The 20,102-nt window shown below is 46.2% G+C and overlaps 1 protein-coding gene across 5 annotated transcripts in view; it reads left to right on the top strand.

Annotated features, from left to right (window-relative positions):
• KLHL12 (kelch like family member 12) overlaps window positions 1–18,249 on the top strand; it is a 29,101-nt gene extending 10,852 nt beyond the window's left edge. For 4 of the 5 annotated variants that reach the window (XM_082398055.1, XM_082398051.1, XM_082398054.1 and 1 more), the window contains 8 exons: window positions 4,169–4,318; window positions 6,497–6,611; window positions 13,724–13,830; window positions 14,626–14,821; window positions 15,256–15,414; window positions 15,726–15,824; window positions 16,523–16,709; window positions 16,851–18,249. In XM_082398055.1, the coding sequence (XP_082254181.1) occupies window positions 4,169–4,318; window positions 6,497–6,611; window positions 13,724–13,830; window positions 14,626–14,821; window positions 15,256–15,414; window positions 15,726–15,824; window positions 16,523–16,709; window positions 16,851–16,977 (1,140 nt within the window). In that variant the 3' untranslated portion in view covers window positions 16,978–18,249. The remainder of the gene's footprint in view (window positions 1–4,168; window positions 4,319–6,496; window positions 6,612–13,723; window positions 13,831–14,625; window positions 14,822–15,255; window positions 15,415–15,725; window positions 15,825–16,522; window positions 16,710–16,850) is intronic. The other variant, XM_082398052.1, reaches the window with a different exon arrangement.
• Window positions 18,250–20,102: the final 1,853 nt, after the last annotated feature.

Consider the following 20,102-nt stretch of genomic DNA (forward strand, 5'->3'; position numbering starts at 1 on the left):
CAGGGTCCATATTAAGCTCTAAGGTTTCGTTAAATGTCCCTGAAATTACGTGCCAAACGTATTTGCATATTTATGGAAGGGAGTTCGCTACCTCCCTCAATAAAATTTGTGATCCCAGTGGTTAAGAATCACTATTAAACAGTATGGAATAAGCATTTTAAAACATTTACCAAGAATGTCTTCCTATACAGCAATCACCATGCCAGGTGCTGGGGAGCCAAGAGTGAGTAAGACACAGTCCTGTTTTCAGAGAATTCACAGTGTAGTAGTAGCGACAGACAGAAATGATGACTGAGCGTCAGGAGAATAACGAGCCTATTCAAAGGGAGGAAATTCCATAGAGGAAAGAAGAAAACCTTCTGGATTTAAATGAGATTGTAAAGGAAGTGGATTGAAGAGGACGGGCGGGAAGTTGGGGATCGTGAGCCGGAGCCAGCTGACTGGCACCCGTGGGAGCAGAGGGCCCCGCGGACCGGGCGTTGAAGCGGACCTGGCGTTGAAGCGGCAGGGTCCCGCCTGGTGTGCCAGAGCGCTCAGGGGCGCAGCCCAGCGGAGAGGGAGCCTTAGTCCCCCGCAGAGCGGTGGTCGCGTGTAGATCTGTAGTTAGGTTGGGCGTTGGAGTGAGTGCAGCAGGGGCTGTACGTGTCGCGGAAGCCAGGCATTCCTCTCCAGTGCTCCAGCCCTCTGGTTAGAAGCTTCTGGAAGACACCTAGCAGAGCCAAGTGCTGGGGAGGGGTCCACCTGTTGGGTTTGTTTTCCCCAGTGAGGAGACATTCGATTCTCTAAGGAGGCTAAGAGTTCTTTTATTTTTTTTTTCCTCTCTCACTCTCCTGAGAAAATAATGAAAAACGACTTTAAACGTTTACTTATTTATTTATTTGTCTGCGCCGGGTCTTAGTTGCGGCATGCGGGCTCTAGTTCCCTGACCAGGGATCGAACCCGGGCCCTTGCGTTGGGAGCACAGAGTCTTAACCGCTGGACTGCTGGGGAGGTCCGGCCTTTGTAAATCTTGTTGAATTCTCAGAACTGTGTCCATTTTTCAGAGGAGGAAACTGGCGCTGTGGTTAGTCATCACCCTCACACAGCCAGGAGGGGCAGGACGAGCACCGCCCATCTGCACCCCCAGTCTCTTCTCTTAACCATGGAGCTGTGAGCTGTGTTTCTATCTGACCAGATCTGGAAGTAGTCACAGCAACCGTTTATTTTAGAACAGTGGAGACTGGGGGATAAAACCAGATGGAACAGGGAGGGCAAACAACTGACCTCTGCAGAAGCCAGGATGAACTCTTTTGTACGGTCTTCCTTAAGTGTCCAGCGAGACTGGCCTTTGCTTTTTTTCAGCAAATGACATTTTTTCTCTTTCATATACCAGCCAGAAGCAGGAACCAGATGTCTGGCCCCAGGGCTAACGCTTCCTCTGGACCATGTAAAACAATAGTACTTGAAACAATGGAGGCAGCGTGTCACGTTGTTTAAAACAACACGGGGCTTCAGGGTCACACTGGGGTTTGGGCTTGGCTGTGTGACGCGTGTCTCCTAACCCCTGACCTTCAGATACCTCTCCCATAAAATGTAGATAATAGTCGTACTTAGTACGTAGGGCTGTTCTGAGCATTAAATAAGAATGTCAGTGCCTGATACATTAACGAAGTCTCTGGGAAAATTTATTATGGAGAATATCTTCTCCATAGTGAAGCATTAGTGTTGGGGGTTTTTCTTCCCAGTTTAGCTCTTTCTCTGCAATTCTAGTTTGTTCTGTCCTCAGTAAGATCAAGGATCTCTGCTCATGATTGAAAAACCCCATTTTAAATGGATATATCTAATTTAAACCTAGAATGTGTCAGAGTCTAGCACGCAGCTGTTCAGAACTATTAGCCTGTCGTCCTTGCCTTTAACCAAAGTTTATTTAAAAAATCATGACCACCCTTCTGCACCCTCACCTCGTGTAACCCGTGAGTAGGCTGGGCTAGTTTGCCGTCCCATAAATTTGGTTACGCAGATTCTGTCGTCACTGCCGTAGTCTAAGCATCGTCACCTTTTGCCTGATGGACCCGAGTAGCCTTTAACTGGCCTCCCAGCTCTTAGCCCTTCTAAACCGCCCTCCGGTGGCTCTCAGAGTAATCTTTACCAGACATCAGTGTGGCCCAACACTGGCCTACTTGAAGCCTCTTAACGGTTTAGAGTGAAATCCAGTCTCCTGATGCTCTGTTTACTTCTCCAGCTTGATCTTTTTCGTCCCCTCCCTCATTCATTCTGCCACACCAACCTCTGTCGTTTCCCAAGCTGTCCAATAGAAAGTTCTGTGAAGATGGAAAGGACCTGTGTCTGTGCTGTCCAGTTCACTGACCAGTAGCTACAAGTGGCTGTTGAGCACTTGAAAAGTGGCCAGTGTGACTGAGAGGCTGAATTTTTTTTTTTTTTTTTTTGGCCACATTCATTGCTATTAAGGACGGACTTTTGGGGTTTTGGGGGGTTTTTTAGCCACACCACACGGCTTTCGGGATCTTAGTTCCCCGACCAGGGATCGAACCTGTGCTCCCTGCAATGGAAGTGTGGAGTCCTAACCACTGGACCGCCAGGGAATTCCCGAAGCTGAATTTTTAATTTAACTTCATTTTAATTAATGTAGATGTAAATAGCACACGTGGCTCATGGCTACTGTGTTGGACAGTGCAGTTGTAGGGCTTTTCCAAGTGCTTTCTGTCTGCCCCGAGGCTAACTGCTACTCTTCCATCAGGTTTAAACCTATTGCTCCTGCAGGGAGGCATTCCCTGTGCCGTCAGCCTAAATGAAGAAATCTCGTGTCATTCTGTCTCATAGCCCCTGTACTTTTCCTATGTGGTACATAATGACAGAATGGGATTGTTCATTTTTCTGATTTAACAGTTATCTCCCCACTTAAGAGGAAGGTTCATGTCTGATTTGTTCACCGTTGTATAATTAACCCTCCACAATTCCTGGCACTAGTAGGTGTTTGGTAAATCCATCAAATGAATGAACATTCTGAAACATTTTCTGTATTTTCAGTTCTTGAGAGAAGTCCACAGAGTGATGTCTTTGTCTGGGCACTGTCACACTCTGAAAGTTATCTCAGAGCAGACACACTCTAGGGGCTGATGGAGGGACACAGGCCTAGTCCTCAGGTGTCAGTCTCGGGGAGGTACTAGGTGTTACTGTACCTTGTGCTTGTCCGGGGACGTAATGTAGGTTTTTTAGGGTGTGTCTTATCCAGTCTGTCATATGTAGCTTAGACCTAAGTTCCCCAAATTATTAATTATATGTGTCATCTCAAATAGCATGGTGCCTAATACAGAGTAGTTGCTCAAATACTAATTGACGGTGCTTTGAAGACCCTGCACTCTTTACGATGCCGTAAGGGAAGTTCCTGCTCACAGCCTTGGCTGAGGGGTCCGAGAGTGAGCATGGAGGTCCTTAGACAACACCTATGAATAAAAGTTATTTTAAGAGCCAGTTTCGGGGGCTTCCCTGGTGGCGCAGTGGTTAAGACTCTGGCTGCCAATGCAGGGGACACGGGTTCGATCCCTGGTCCGGGAAGATCCCACATGCCGTGGAGCAACTAATCCCGTGCGCCACAACTACTGAGCCCACGCTCTAGAGCCCGCGAGCCGCAACTGCTGAGCCTGCGTGCCACAACAACTGAAGCCCGTGTGCCTAGAGCCCGTGCTCTGCAACAAGAGAAGCCACCGCAATGAGACGCCCACGCACCGCAACGAAGCCTAGCCCCCACTCGCCGCAACTAGAGAAAGCCCACGTGCAGCAACGAAGACCCAACACAGCCAAAAATAGAAATAAACAAAATAAATAAAAATTTTTAAAAAAAGAGCCAGTTTCAAATAGGGCAACAGATTCCCCCTTCCCCTGCTGAAGTTTCAGAAATGACCAGAAAAAAATTCAGGAATGGGGAAAATTCTGAATTAAAAGCCGATTTGTGACTGATGGTCTATTAGGTACTATCTCTTTTAGATTTTTTTCACCCAGTCTGACTATAACTCTCTTCATGATCTCAGCAAGTTGTGTCTGAAACGATTGTTTTCCCAAGAGCCTACTTATTTCTGAGAGATGGGAAATAATGGTGGCGGGAATGGGGCGGGAAGGGAAGGGAAGCGAGGTTACAGAGCAGCCCCACGACGTGGTCACACACTCGCAGGTGGATTCTGAAGAGCCGGTCTTCGAGGCCGTCATCACCTGGGTGAAGCACGCCAAGCAGGAGCGGGAAGGGTCTTTGCCGGACCTGCTGCAGTACGTCCGTATGCCCCTGCTGACCCCCAGGTACATCACGGATGTCATAGATGCCGAGGTGAGTCACACAGGACCCAGGACTGCGGGCGCCTCTTGTAGCTCCGTGCCGTGAACTCAGAACCCGTCACCTCAGAGGAGGCACGAGCGACCTGGGAAGCATGTCCCGGGGGGCCCGGGGCAGGGAGTCTGCAGGCGGTCGCTTGGCCAGTCAGTCTCCTGGCAGAAATGAAAGTCTATGGCTTAATTTAATTTTGTGCTTTGTTGTCTTTTCACTTTACGTGCTCCTCAGTGTTTTGCATAAGCAACATTGGATGATAAGTTTTGTCCCCTTCTCTGTTAAACAGAAATTGTTCCAAATTGCCTCGGAAAAGATGCTTTGCTTATCTAGTCTCTATTTTTGACTTCTGGTGAGGCCAGCATGAAAGGAGTTTGATGCATTTATTGGGTTGGCCAAAAGGTTCCTTCAGTTTTTAAGTAAAAATAAAAGACACATTTTTCATTTTCACCAAGAACTCTATTGAAAACCGTATTCACCGTTTTGTTCCACTACCTTCTGCCGTTTTCCAGGCAACTTCATAATTCCATCTTCCCAAAACTTTTTATCTTTTTGAGCAAAGAACTGTTCCAGGTGCATTTTACAGTATTCCAGGGAATTGGAATTTTTTCCATTAAGAGAATTTTGTAAAGACCAAAATAAGTGGAGATCCGAAGGTACAATGTCTGGCAGGTGAATCAGAACTTCCCAGCCAAGCTGTAACAGTTTTCGCCTGGTCATCAAAGAAAAATGCAGCCTTGCTTTATCCTGATGGAAGATTATGTGTTTTCTATTGACTAATTCTGGATGCTTTTTGTCGAGTGCTGCTTTCAGTTGGTCTAATTGGGAACAGTGCTTGTTGAAATTAATCATTTCGTTTTCCGGAAGGAGCTCATCATAGAGGACTCCCTTCCAATCCCACCATATACACAACATCACCTTCTTTGGATGAAGACCGGCCTTTGGTGTGGTTGGTGGTGGTTCATTTCACTTGCCCCACGATCTCTTCCGTTCCACATTGTTGTACAGTATCCACTTTTCATCGTCCGTCACAATAATTAAAAACGGAACATCTTTGTTACCTTTCAGTAGAGAATCGCTTGCGGTAATACGGTCAAGAAGGTTTTTTTCCCCTTAATACTGAACCCAGACATCAAAGCAATTAACGTAACCAAGCTGGTGCAAATGATTTTCAATGCTTGATTTGGATATTTTGAGTATGTCGGCTATCTCCCGCGTGGTATAACGTTGATTTTCTCAATGAATGTCTCGATTTGATCACTATCAACTGGTCTGCCAGACCGTGGAGCATGGTCCAGTGAAAAATCTCCAACATGAAACTTTGCAAACCACTTTTGACGCATTCGATTAGTCACAGCACCTTCTCCATACACTACACAAATCTTTTTCTGCGTTTCAGTTGCGTTTTTAACCTTTCTTGAAATAATAAAGCATAATATGCCAAGAATGTTTTTTTTCTTCCGTCTTCAGTATTAAAATGGCTACACAAAAATTCACCAATTTTGATAAGTATTTTTTTTTTAATGCACGCTGATACGACAGCTGTCACAATACAGTCTAACAAAATTGTTTCGAATGAAGTTAAAGACAGCTAAGTGCTACTAGAGCCAGCTTACGAGAAAACCGAACGAACTTTTTGGTCAACCCAATAATATCAACTTGGATCATATCGTGTTTGTTTATAAGTGTTTCTCCAGCCTGAGATCTCGGTGGTGTGTTTTCTGACCTTCACCATGCGCATTACCTGGACGGTACCCTGGGGGCCGCTGATTTGTAATGTGTAGGTGAGGCCTGGACGGGCGGCGCGTGGGCTCCTGCTTCTGGCCCAGCCCTGGTCTCTTTGGAAGTTAATTACAGACACAGCTTTGCAGTCGTTCGCATTAGAAAAGATGCCGGTGGTTAGTGTCACATCTCAAACTCTTTGTCTCCTGTTTGTAATTTCTTCCTTATAGTCCACTCACATACCCCTCACATACCTTTGAATCATGTAACATCTATTCAAAAAAATCTTTTTTTAATCATTCTGGAAACCCGCAGCATAATTATTACCAGCAGCCCTCCTGGAACCACAGGGCTTTGGAAACTGGTTTTCTGTGTTAAGAATTTAATTCTTTATATGTGCCATTTATGCTTTTATTAGATATGGTCCTGCAGCTCACTCTCCTACCTGCTGTATTTCAGCCTTTCATCCGCTGTAGTTTACAGTGCAGGGACCTCGTTGATGAAGCAAAGAAGTTTCACCTGCGGCCTGAGCTGCGCAGTCAGATGCAGGGACCCAGGACAAGGGCGCGTCTAGGTAAGCTGGCATCTTGTATTAATTGTGTCAACTTGTACAAGTCCCTTTACCACCCTGAGCTTTTTTTCCTTTAAACCAAGGATATCTTCCCTTCTATTTCACATGACTCTTTGGAGGATTACATGAGATAAAGTGTGTGAAAGTACTTCATAAATTGTCAAGTATTATGCAACATAAGTTGTCACTGTATTTCAGTATATTTGGAGCCTGTGAATTAGAAATATCTCAAATGCCATGTAGTGAGTAAGTGGTCTGCTTCCCCCACCTCTGCCCTTCTCCACGTGAAGAGAAAAGAGGAAGGGGAAGCAGCAGCGTGGTGAACTGCAGAGGAGTCCAGGGTGGCCAGAGGCAAGGGCATGCAGTGGTCAAGGGCCTGGACTCGAGCCAGACTGTGGGTTGGGTGCGGGTCCCCATTTACCACTTGCCGGGTGTTCGGCAGGAAACTCAGCCTCTCTGTGTCAGTTGCCTCATCTGTAAAATGGGGGTCATCATAGCTCCTCCCTTGAAGGTTGTCGTGAAGAGCAAGTGAAAGGCTGAGAAGGGCTCTCGGCACACGTGAGTGCTGTGCACGGAGGCTGCCATGTCAGCAGACAGACCTGGGTTCAGATCCCAGCCCAGCCAGTGACTGGCTGGTTGTGAGCCTGGGCAGGGTGTCCACTTGTCTGAGCCAACGCTTTCGCCTCTGAAATGAGGACGCTGATGTCTTATCACACTGGTTGTTGTGGAGGCCCAATGACATCACGCATGTAAGATGCCTGACATTGCAGCTGGCACGTAATCTGTGCTCAGATGTTACGTCACTTCCATTTCACTGTCCCAGGATCCTAGATACTGTGTGTGATAGCATTTCATAGGTTATAAATTACTCTGTGTATATGGGGTGGTATCTTGTTTTTATCACTTCCTATTTTTGCTCTTATCTGACTGTGGACTCATGTGTGCTAAGGTGTTAATTGATAATTAAGCCTTTCATTGATAGATTTAAGTAGAATGATGATTTATCTCATTTTTTAATGGCATAAGTAGTATATATCTGTAGAAGTTTTAGAAATACAGAGAAGCAAAAAATAAATAAATGAGTCATCCATAATTCTACCACCCAGAGATACTACTTTTTGTTATTGTTGTTTTTAAAGGGATGCTGTTCTGTTAATTCCTGGGAGATGACAAAATGTGATCTGTATCGCTTGTTATATACAGAGATATGTAATCAACACAAGATAAATTGAAAAAATAGAAAAGGTAATTTTTAAAAAAGACTGAAGGACTAAGTGAAAAATCATGAAAATATTAGAAGAAATTATACGAAAATTATTTGTATAACTTCTGGGTAGGAGCCTTTTTTTTCTATTTTTAATTGTGGTAAAATATACATAACATAAAATTTACCATCGTCTCCATTTTAAGTTTACAGATCAGCAGTGTTAAATACATTCACACTGTTGTACAACCCGTGTCAGGAACTCTTCTCATCTTACAAAACTGAGATTCTGTATCCATGAGAGAGCAACCTCCCTTTCCTCTACTCCCCTTTTTAACTAAAACAGAAAAACCTAGAACTCTTCAAGGTTACTTGACTACATCAGTTTTTTGGGATTTTTTGGGTTTTTTAATTGATGGCAAAAGACGTAAAGTCAAAAGATGGGGACTGGGAGAAAATGTACTCAATGTGTATGACAAAAGGTTAACATTTCTACTGTAAAAAGAACCCATACGTATCAACAAGAAGAAGAGCAGTGACCCCACAGACGGCGGCATGGGAGGCGCACAGGTAGCACACAGAGGCACACAGAGGAGGACGTGTGAGGGAACACCTTGTGCTTCAAAGATGCTCCACTAGGAGGTCTGGAGCCGCAGATTAGAACAAGGTAGTCACTAGAGTTTAAAACGGGCACACCCTGTGTGTCCCACCTCCGGGAATCTGTACTGTAGAAACAGTGTGTCAGTACAGAAATAAGCACATTTGAGGAAAGATATATGCATAAGAACGTTTACTAGAAATTGCTAATATCCAGAAAAAAATGAATACAACAATGCCAAGTAAAGGGGGGGATTAATGGTTGACTGAATTATAGCACAGCTGTACCATAGAATGTCACAAAACTGTTAAAAGCATTGAGTCAGATACACGTAAGATTAATTGTGTACACTGAGTGGGGGAAAAGAAAGAGGCAAAAACTCCTATATGTGTTTGCCTGAGCATAAACAAACGATATGTACACAGGATAAACACTAACCTTTAATAAAGTGAGATTGCGGGGGGGGGGGGGGGGGGGATATTAACTACTAATGTTTTGTTTATATACCTCTGTGTTATTACTATAAGCTTACAGAGAAAATAACAAATGTATATTCTATAAGTACCAGGAGGGCCAGTGATGTAGTGGAAAGAATCTGGCACTAGGAGACAAGACATTTCGCTTACTTTGATTTTTTACTCCCAGTTCTGTTAGTCTACTAACGTGCTGTTTGAACTTGGACAAGTCCTTCAGCTTCTCTGGATTACCATTTCTTCTTCGGCATATGAAAGGAGTTAAATTCAGCCACTAGAGTTCTTTCCAATACAGAAGATGTGTTTCTTTCTTGTAGAGCCAGAAGTGTCCCAGCCAGTACATAATTGCTTGTTAAACCGAACTAAGTCCAATGAAAATTTGTGTGAACCACCAAACCCAGAAGGTTCTTTAGAGTGCATTTCCTGCTTTTCTTTGAACAGGCAGCAGAAAGCTCCTGCTTGCTCAGAGAACTTGCTTATTGTCCTGACCTTGAGGGATTAGAATATGATTCTACATGCCCTCATAGTTTTGAGGTCATTTTTCTCCAAAGTTCTAGGAAGGAAATAATGAAACTGTACCCTACTAGCTTCTTAATTTAGCATCTCCACGTTAGTACCTTAGAAGTAAATTGTTCCAGCCATCCTATCCTCTGCCCGCCTCTATTCATAGAGGTTGCTAAGCCAGTTACCAGGATGATGGCTCTTTGCATACAGCATAAGGAAATTAAATATACAGCTGAGGAAAAATAGCATGCCAAATAATGTGTGGGGATTTTGTTTTAACTATTAATCTTACCCATTACTCTCTCATAAAAGATGTAATAGAAATTGTAGTTCCTACTTTGTCACTGGCTTCTTTTCTGAGCACATGGAAATGTCGGTCCCTGAACCTGTTCTTAGCAGTCCTGCAACCTGTCTGCACTTTCCTCCAACAAAACACCCCAGCGCACACACGTTCCCCTCCTCCCCCCAAAAAAATAGTGACGTGGCACTGTCAGGAGGCCTCGGTGTGAGTAATGTGCCTTTTCACACTGCTCTTATCAGGTGTTTTAGACACATTTTCCTCATCATAAAGATAAAAATCTAACTTGACAAGTGCCACATTCCTTGGCAGAGAACAAACAGACTTCCTTCTGGTCAGCCCTTTCCCTGGCTCTTTCTCACATTCGTAAGTCTGCTGGAGTAGTGGTCCCAGCTGAGGGTCCAAAGACAGTGAAACCCTAGGAGTTCCTCTGAGGGAGGAAGACTTTCTAGGCACAAAGCAATAGAAGAAGTTGCAAAAGAAAAGGCCAGTGTACTTGACTAAATAAAAATCATGTACAACATTGTAAGACAAATCAGGAAAATAAATCTGCTGCAGGCACAGCAAAAGGTTAAAGTCGTTTCCATGCAAAGAGCTCATAAAAATGCATGCAAGAAACAAACACTAGAGACTTGAGTGTACGGCTCACAGAAGGGGAGTCCTGCTAAACATAAGGGGCGAGATTCAGCCGGAGTAGTTATAAAGTCTTAGCAGTGATAAGGCAAGAATTAAAACAATAAATACAATTTTTTGCCTACCAAAGTATCAAAGAATAAAAAAACAATACCAGTGCTACAGAGAGTAGAATGGATTGGCACCTTTAGAGTGTTGGTGGGAATGGAATTTGTTTCAACCTCAGTATTTTATAATATAGCTCAAAAGATTTCTTTAAGGTTCACGTTCTTCACTAGGCAGCCCTCCCATTACTGTGTTAAGAAAATGACTGGGAAAAGTTTCATATTCAAGGATGTTTATCATAGCATTATATGTGATTATTTATAACCCCAAATCATGAACTCCTGAAATGCCTAAGAATATTAAAATCATATATTAAAGGATTTTGTTAATATCTTGAGAAAATGAAATAAAAACAGGATGCACTACAATATGGTCCCATTTATGTTGTATAAATATTTAGAAACAAAACTGGAAGGAAATAATCTTATGTTTTGGTGTGTCTTTGTATTGTGGAATTATAGCTAAATTTTTTTCATAACACTTTCTTTTTAAGCTTTTTAACAGTGAAAATGTATTTTATATATTATATGTTTTATAATCACACGACATAAAATTCTTAAATCTTTTTAACCAAAGGGTGGGTAACGTGAATGAGGATGGCAGTCATACTAGCCCTTGAGTTATTTTTTAAACTTTTTAAAAGAAAATCATTTTTGTGCTAGAAAAAGCTACACAGGCTAAACAGACATCAGAATTGACTAAAATTACATGTTTTCAGCGTTAAGACACTGGCCCTCTCGTCCTTATCAAAAGCTCTGTTGGCACCGACATCAACTCCGGCCGCAGTGGGGAAGTTAACCACTTACACTCACGTGGCAGGCGGTCTTTTAAAACACAGGCTCTTTCAGGGAAAGTAATGAAAAGAGGCCTTCCTGGCAGAGAGGTTCGGACACGCCAGCCTCTAGTGGTCTAGGAGCCCCAGGGTTCAGAGCCATAAATCGCTGAGCGACTCACGCTGACACCCTGTCCACGTTCCTCTGTGGCTGCAGGGTTACCAGGACGTTTACTGAGAAACGTGCAGCCAACGGGAGTGCTATTGGTCCTCCAGATTTTGAAATTAATGCTGAAAATCAATGGAGTTTTTTTTAACGTGCGAAGCGTAGAAAATCCCCTTGGCTGTTGTGGGTGCTTTCGGGAGTCATCTCTGTCTCACCTCCTCTGCTCAAGTCAGAGGCGGGAGAAAGGGGCAGATGGCGGGGAGGTGCTGCCAGCGCAGGCCCTGGCCTCCCGCAGCCTGGAGGGATTCCAGAAAGAAAACCTGCATCGCACAAAAGGGCCCTTTGTTCACATGCTTCGTTTCCTAAAAGGAGATGGCTGCTCACCTTGGAGAAGGGGCCACGTACTTTATTTGGCAAGTTCACAGACAGGCGCCCTCTCAGAGGGGGAGGTTAAAGTCCATGCTTTATGTGTGGGTTTAAGAAAAATTTCAAACATGTATAAAAACAGAATAATATAAGCATTTCCCCCACACCTATTGTCCAGTTTCAACAATTATCAACTCGTAGCCTATGTATTTTGAAGCAAATCCCAGACAGGATAAAATTCCATCCATATATATTATGCTTTTGTGTGTATCTCTAAAAGATAAGAAACACACAACCCAGCATTTATCTTCATCAGATATCAAGTACACATACACACTTCCTCAGTTTTCCCGTAATTGATTTTTCTTTGTTTTTGACACTTCAGTTGCTCCAATCAGGATCCAGACAAGGCCCACACATTGCACTGAGTTCATAGCACTCTTTCGTCTCTTTTATTTTATTTTATTTCGAAACTTTATTTTTTTCCACATATGTTTTGTTGGGCTTTAATTTATTTATTTATTTTTGGCTGCGTTGGGTCTTTGTTGCTGCGCGTGAGCTTTCTCTAGTTGCGGCGAGCCGGGGCTAGTCTTTGTTGCGGTGCGTGGACTTCTCATTGCAGTGGCTTCTCTTGTTGCGGAGCACGTGCCCTAGGCACGCAGGCTCAGTAGTTGTGGCGTGTGGGCTCAGTAGTTGTGGCTCGCAGGCTCTAGAGCGCAAGCTCAGTAGTTGTGGCGCACGGGCTTAGTTGCCCCATGACATGTGGGATCTTCCTGGACCAGGGATTGAACCCGTGTCCCCTGCATTGATAGGCAGATTCTTAACCAGTGTGCCACCGGGAAGTCCTGTTTAGTCTCTTTTAATCCATAGGTTTTTCCCTCCTGCTTTGGTTTTCCTTTGTAATTTATTTGTTGAAGAAACCTGTAGAATTTCCCACAGTCTAGATTTTGTTGACTGCATCCAAGTAGTCTCATTTAACACATTCTTCTGTCCCCTATATTGCCTGTAAACTGGTGGTTAGACTAGACGCTTGATAAGATTCAAGATTCAGCCTCAATTTTTCGGCGAGAATACTCCATAAGTGATGGTGGCGTGCTTCCTGCTGAGTGTTATGAAGCGGTATGTGAGCTTTCCCCTGATGGTCATAGCAGCTGTGGATGTTTGTCACAGCCGTGACTTCATTAGGGGCTTGTCTGTATTTCTTGTCAGTTTAAAGGTACTACATTTGCTCTTTCAAGTCCAGGTCAACAAAATGCCCTCCTGGTGACTGAATTTCCCTAAATGCTCCAGCTAAGTGTTCTCTCCAGTAGAGCAATACACGGGGGATTTCCTCAAAAGAAATACTATCAGAATAATATTATCCGAATAAGTCCTTAGGGGAAAGGGGACGATATAAAAGCTATCAAAATGTCTTGTTTGGGAAAATAGTAGAGAAAAAGACTCCCTTTAAAAGCCTAGTCTTAGATTACCTGGCAGTTTTGATGAATTAGTAGGGAATGTGGTCGTATAGTTGGCTAATTTGGAAAAATTAAAGTCATGGAAAAGATTTTTTTAATCTATCATTTGGTTCCTAAGCCACAACTCTCAACTTTTGGGGGACAAGGTTAGGAGAGCATTCTTGGCCATCACAAAAAAACTCCCCTTTTGAGTTTTACGGGGTGAGAAGGGCAGAGAGCTCCTCCAGCCTCCAGCCTGCACTTGGAGCCTGTTGTGAAAGCAGCCAGAGTTGTCTAGATGGGTTGAAATGGTGTAGGGTGTGTTCAAGCTTGCCTTCCGGAGTTTTAATGTTGTCCAGAAATTTAAATTTCAGAGATTCAGGTTCTCAGGAAGAAATAATTTCCTATTAGGCAGGCTTATGAGGAATCTCCTATTTCAGATGGCTTCTCTGGGCTGCAGAGAACAAGGTATCCTAGCCCTGTTTCTCCTTCTCCTTCCCTGTGAGGAGTTACCCAGCAGCGATGGGAAAGTGAACTCTCTCCTTCTCCCTTGTCCTCAGGAGCCAACGAAGTGCTTCTGGTGGTCGGGGGCTTTGGAAGCCAGCAGTCTCCCATCGACGTGGTAGAGAAGTATGACCCCAAGACTCAGGAGTGGAGCTTTTTGCCAGTAAGTAGTGGTGGAACCAAGCCTGGGGAAAGAGCTTAAATGCAGTCCCTGACTCCAGATCATAACTAATCCAGCCCTTAGAGTAGAAAAGCCTGGTTAACAGCATCATGTTCCTCACAACACTTAGTTACAGTAGTTAGTTATTGACTAATTAGACATCAGAAATATTAGTGACCCTGTGTCAAGTTACACTCAGCTGGCCGCCACCATTCCCGCGCCTTCCCGAGCTGCCTGTGCAACTCCCAGGGTGCTCCCCTCGTGCCCTGTTAACCTGAACACTGTGTTAAGCTGTGCTGCGCTGAACTGGCGCCCAGTGGGACTTGGAAGTTTGTATCTCTCTCCTTCAGTGTGTCTCTGTTTCAGTGCTGAATGAACAATAGTAATTCTGAGAAAACTTGGATATCTTTTGATCATTTCTCGTAACTTTTCGGGTCTTTGGGTCCTGGCCCTTAGATAGCACTGTGGTAATAGCTTTCTACTTTATGGAAGGATGTCGGTCTTTAGCCCAGTGCCTTATGGAATAGAAAGGAATCGGGTACTGGATAACGGAAGGACATTAGGTCCTTTGGAAGCCTTGGAAGGAGGCAAATGTACGGAAGGCTTTAATCTGTTAGAGCAACAGAAGAAGCGAGAGGTTTTCATCCAGACAGCAGATGAACCTCTGCTCAGAAGGCTGCACAGTGACAGGTGAAGAAGCAGAGGTGCATAGATAAAAACAGGACGGACAGCAGAAGGTGAGGCCTAAGTCTGGCGTGACTGAAATGACAGAGGGACCTCTTCTCTCCTGAATCCTAGAGCATCACTCGGAAGAGACGCTACGTGGCCTCAGTGTCCCTTCACGACCGGATCTACGTGCTTGGCGGCTACGACGGCCGTTCCCGCCTCAGCTCAGTGGAGTGTCTAGACTGCACGGCTGACGACGACGGGGTCTGGTATTCTGCGGCCCCCATGACTGTCCGACGCGGCCTGGCTGGGGCCACCACCTTAGGAGGTAGGCTGGTGCGCAGGGCGGCGTGTGCACTGTGGGGTGGCTGGATCGGGGTTCATGCCTCTCTGTGAAATGTGGAGGCTGCTGGTAAGATCAGATACGCCTTTCTGCTTTCGGAAATACCCGTGGGTGTTTCAACGCTGACAACAGAGTTGGTAAATCGAGTTACAGTGTGCTGAGTGGGGAATTGGCACTAGTTGTATTTTTGCAAATTCCCATCTAGTCTTGGAATGTTTCTGAAGGTTCCGTCTTACCCCATTCTTTTTACATGTCTCGATTGTGCTGTCCTCTTTAAAAAGGACTTAATTGACTCGTCCCTTAAAAAAACACTTGTTTTTGCCCCCAAACGTTGGAAAGAGTTGTGGGAGATCTGTAGAGAAAAGAGTTATCAGAAGGCTCTCGTTCTCTAATAGCTGTGACTTGTTCATTCCGAGCAGATATGATCTATGTCTCCGGGGGCTTTGACGGAAGCAGGCGTCACACCAGTATGGAGCGGTATGACCCGAACATCGACCAGTGGAGCATGCTGGGAGACATGCAGACGGCCCGGGAGGGCGCCGGCCTCGTGGTGGCCGGCGGGGTCATCTACTGCCTAGGTGTGCGGGCTGGGACGCGGGGAGAACTGATGGGCAGCAGCCTCGGGGTGGGATCCTTTTTACCAGACTGACGTTCACAGACTTCCTTCCACTGAAACCCCGGTCTATCGCAGTATATTTTTCATTAACTGGGATTCTCCTTTTCATGGAAGCAGAAAACAGGGTACTGTCAGATTTCTTTTTGGATTATTGGAACCCTTGAGGGAGAACTGGAACTAAAAGACTTAGTTGAAACACTTGAGAAAGGCAGAATGGGAATGGGCATAAGGACTTACCATTCTTTCTGGAGTGGTCTCTGCTTTGTCTTTCAGGAGGATATGATGGCTTGAATATCTTAAATTCAGTTGAGAAATATGATCCCCATACAGGACACTGGACTAATGTCACACCGATGGCCACCAAGCGCTCTGGTAAGACCAGTCAGATCTGGGGGGGCAACAGACGGAGCTGTCCAAACCTTGTATGTGCGGTGAGGGTGCAGCCACAGGCCAGGCATCGGGCCAGGGCTGCAGCCCCGTCTTCACTGGAGACAGAGGGAGACGTGAGTCAGGTCCATTCTCCTCCAGCCTGTTGTCTCTAAATACAGTGAGACTAAAGGCAGCCTAAACTTTGACTAGGGTACAGTCTGAGGGCGAAGGCTTCCTGTCTGACTCGTTTCTTGCATCTGGGCCCCTCCCTGCATCCTAGCAGCCAGTCCTGCTCTGTGCACGTGGTGCGCACTGCCTGAGGGAATGTGCGTGTGCAGCGAAGGGGCTTCCTGAGCCCCCAGGCTGGGGTACAGGAAGGAGGGCACCCTTCCTCTGGGCTAGATGTGCTCCAGAGCCAGTCACAACCCCTTTCCTGCCTTTATTGCCTTCTTTTTTCCGCTTCCTTCTTTTCTCCTGATAAGGGTTGGGCTGTGAATTAACGAAGGTGAAGATGACAGCCAGTTCAAGAGGGTTTACAGGCGGGTAACCTGTGCTGGACTAGATTCTTCCAGGCCTGTCTGGCCCCGTCCCCATCCCTCGGCCATTCTGGAATTCAGCTAGCCGTCAGTGACACTGTTTTGTTTCTAGAATTCAGATCCTGAGCTTAGCAGTATTCATTTGCTGTACCTTTTCTCCCCCAGGTGCGGGAGTAGCCCTGCTGAATGACCATATTTATGTGGTGGGGGGATTCGATGGTACAGCCCACCTTTCTTCTGTCGAAGCGTACAACATTCGCACCGATTCCTGGACAACGGTCACTAGCATGACCACCCCGCGATGCTACGTCGGGGCCACGGTGCTTCGGGGGAGACTTTATGCAATTGCAGGGTGAGGGTTAAACCAGTCATCCAGGGCGGTGTGATCCGAGCCGCATTTGGGGTGGCGATGGGGTTTGATTCGGGAGGGAGACGGCTCGTGTGGGAGGGGGCCGTGTGGCTGCAGAGCTCAGTCCCGACTCTTCCCCCTCAGCTACGACGGGAACTCCCTGCTGAGCAGCATCGAGTGCTACGACCCCATCATCGACAGCTGGGAGGTCGTGACCTCCATGGGAACCCAGCGCTGCGACGCTGGCGTGTGTGTTCTCCGCGAGAAGTGACCGGTCCCAGAGACAGTTTGCAGGGAACCAAGGATCCTTTCCAGAATGTCTGTTTCTCACTGTGTGCACAGGGTGATTACAGGCACCAGTGCCGCGATGATTGTGCTTATTTGACGCCCCTCGCGCTGGTGGTTGTCCCGGAGGAGGGTGGGCAGCCGACCCTCAGGGGAGGAGACTGCACACTGAGTGGGTGTGAGAGGCCAGACCACCTCTCCTCCCGGCCGCGGGGGCGCTTTCTCCTCATTTCTGACTGAGCGTGCGCTTGGGAGAATATACATTTAAGTTGTGCCTCGCGTGTTGCAGAGAATTAAGGTGAGTATGAGCGCCGGGGTGTGGACAGTATCCAGCCTCGATGATTGGAAGGATACCAACTCTTGTTTTACAACAATAAATAGCTTTCCTAGTCTACAGGTAGCAGGGGCAACACAGTTCCGTTCTGGAGGAAAACAGAGGGAAGAGCCCTGTCAAAACTTCGGGGGCCTGGGGAGAGGGGGACAGGGTTGGCGTCAGAGCTGGGTGTAGAGTGTGGGAAGGGAGCTGAACGTGGTGGAATGTGAGTGAACCTGCAACAGCTGGAAGGCTGAGGAGGGAGTGTTATTTGAGGGTCTTTCCGTGGCCCCCTGGTATTTCTGGGCCCTGGGGACTGAGAGAGTAACAGAGCCAGCACATGTTAGGTGAGCAGAGGTGGAGGAGAAGTGGGCCTTCAGTGGGCCAGGGATAAACCAGAAGTTCCTGTGACTTCACAGTAGTCCTCCCTGCCGTGACTCATCTATACGGGGAAGGTCTTCCTCTGTTGAATCAAATACTACTCACTCCACTGTTATGCGTCCATACTGTTTAGAGGGGGCGGGGGAGGGGCGGGGATGGCAGCCGCCTAGAAGTTCAGCTGCCTGATTACTCCCTCATTCTTTTAAGGGCATACTTCTGCTAAGGTGTGGTTTTTACTGCTGTGATTTGTACATGTAGTTCTTTGCTATTAGAACGCCCCTTCCCTGTCTTTAAAGTGGATTTTATTCATCCCAGGACAGAATAATCAACGAGAACTGAAACCCTTTTGTTAGTTTCGGTACCCGCTGTCCCTCCACGGCTCCCCTGTGCTGTGCGGTGACATTCCTGCTCTGTGGGTATTGGGAGGAGCGTGGGGACGTGACCACCTAAAGAAGGGCGCCTTTTCTCTTTGCTCTGAAATTCCTTTTATTCCTCTTTCCCTGAGTTGTACTGACCTCAAGTTCATTTTGTTTGTATGTTTTTTAAGAAAATATTGAAAATCAATGGTCTCAAGTGCCTCTCTTGCAGACATTTTGGGGGACCAGGCATAGGGATCAGCTGCAGGTCCTGTCTCTTCAGCCCGTTCACCTGTGTGTTTGCCAACTAGCTCTGCTGTGTCTCTGTTAGACAGGTAAGAGATCTCTGGAGACTCCCATCAATACAAGGTTATCTGAATTGCATATTCACGGACTCTCACAGTTGGACTTTACTTAGAAACCACAGGGGATAAAGAAGAGGCAATCTTGGGCTCGTTTTGTAACCACTTGAATTTTAGGGTTTTAGTCGCCCCAGTCCTTTTTCCATTTGCCTCGATTTGTGCCACAAACAGCTGTTTGTGATACAAACAGCTATGTGGAAGGCTTGCAAAACTGCAAAACTCTTGATACTCCCAGAGCAAAGGGAAGGGGGAGCCAAAGAGGTTCCGGGAAGAGGCCTGCCAGCCTTTCTCTAGCAGATGGATTCTGCCTGCTGATTAAACCAAACTGTGAAACATGTGACTCGTTCTCTCGGGAAGAGCCCAGGGGAGGCAGAAGAGGGGAGGGGGGTGAAGAACCCATGGCTGTTGGCTCTGGGCTGTCTTCATGGCTGACTTCTGAGTTTCAGACCAAATTCCCAAATAGTTCTTCGATGGCAGCCACAGCTGAATAGCCCCCTCCATCCCTTTCCACTCTTCCCCCAATCTTCTGTGCTTTCCACTGCTCGTGGACCTACACACAGCTACCCCTTATTTGGTGGTTCCTCCTGTTTTTCTAGCTCCCATAACTGGCAGGCAGCCACTAAGTTATGCAACCTCTGAAAGCTACCTTCATCTTGTGTCACCTGTCACCTCCACCACAATACAGACATCCGATTAGTTTTTAGGTTGTACACGAATTTACTTTAATTGTTCCAAGTCCATTCCTGTATTTTTTTCCCTCTGCTACCACATAGCTCAGACTTCATCTTTTGCCCAGACTCATGGAGCACAGTCTCCTGATATCCTCAGCTCTACCCTTCTCTCGCTTTCCAGTCTAGCCCCTCCCTTTCGTCGTCACTTATCTTTCTAAAGCACCGACAGGGCCATTACAATACCGAACATACAGCACGTTTGCAGTAAATACCAAAGTTATTTCTGGCCTGAAATTCCATAGGTTCTCATTGTCCGTGTTATAAAGTTTGAATTCCCATGGTGATCTGGACTCACTGCACCTTTCTGATTTTGTCTCCTCTACCACCCTCACTTCCCCCAGGTATAATGTGCTTCATCCACAGTGGTCTTAACCATTCCTAAATTTGTTCTCACCCTTGTGGATATATTATACTGTTCCTTCTATCTGAAATAATCTTGCGCTCCCGGCAAAATCCTAGTCACCTTTTAATGCCCAATTCAAGTGTCACCTAGGTAAAACCTTTTCTGACTCCCCATATGGAATTACTCCTGATCCGTGCTTCCATTTACTTTGTTCCCTGGATTGTCTTTATCACATGTCCTTGGGTTTGGGTCTGTCTGCCTGTTTAAACTGTGTTCTCCAGTACAAAGTGCCCATCGTCATAGTATCCTCAGGGTGTAGCATATTCTGTAATTGCTCAGCAAATGTTGAATTAATGAAGGACAAAGAGGAAGAAGAAAAACGTGCCGCCGACGGGGGGGGGGGTGGTGGGGGTGGCGGGTAGATGAGACGGTTCTCAGGTGGCTTGGCTCCCGTTCGTATCTGCCTCCCCTGCCGTCTCAGGAGGGCCGCGCCTGCCGCACTGCAACTAGTAAGCTAGACATCTGAAGACGAACCGGTGAGGGTGAGATACAGTGTAACGACCCAGCAGTGGCGCCAGGGCCATGCCTGGACCCGTGGGCGCTGGAAGGTAGCCTTTCCGACTTG

The sequence above is a fragment of the Balaenoptera borealis genome (assembly GCF_965194805.1).
Source record: "Balaenoptera borealis genome assembly, chromosome: 1".
Classification (NCBI taxonomy): domain Eukaryota; kingdom Metazoa; phylum Chordata; class Mammalia; order Artiodactyla; family Balaenopteridae; genus Balaenoptera; species Balaenoptera borealis.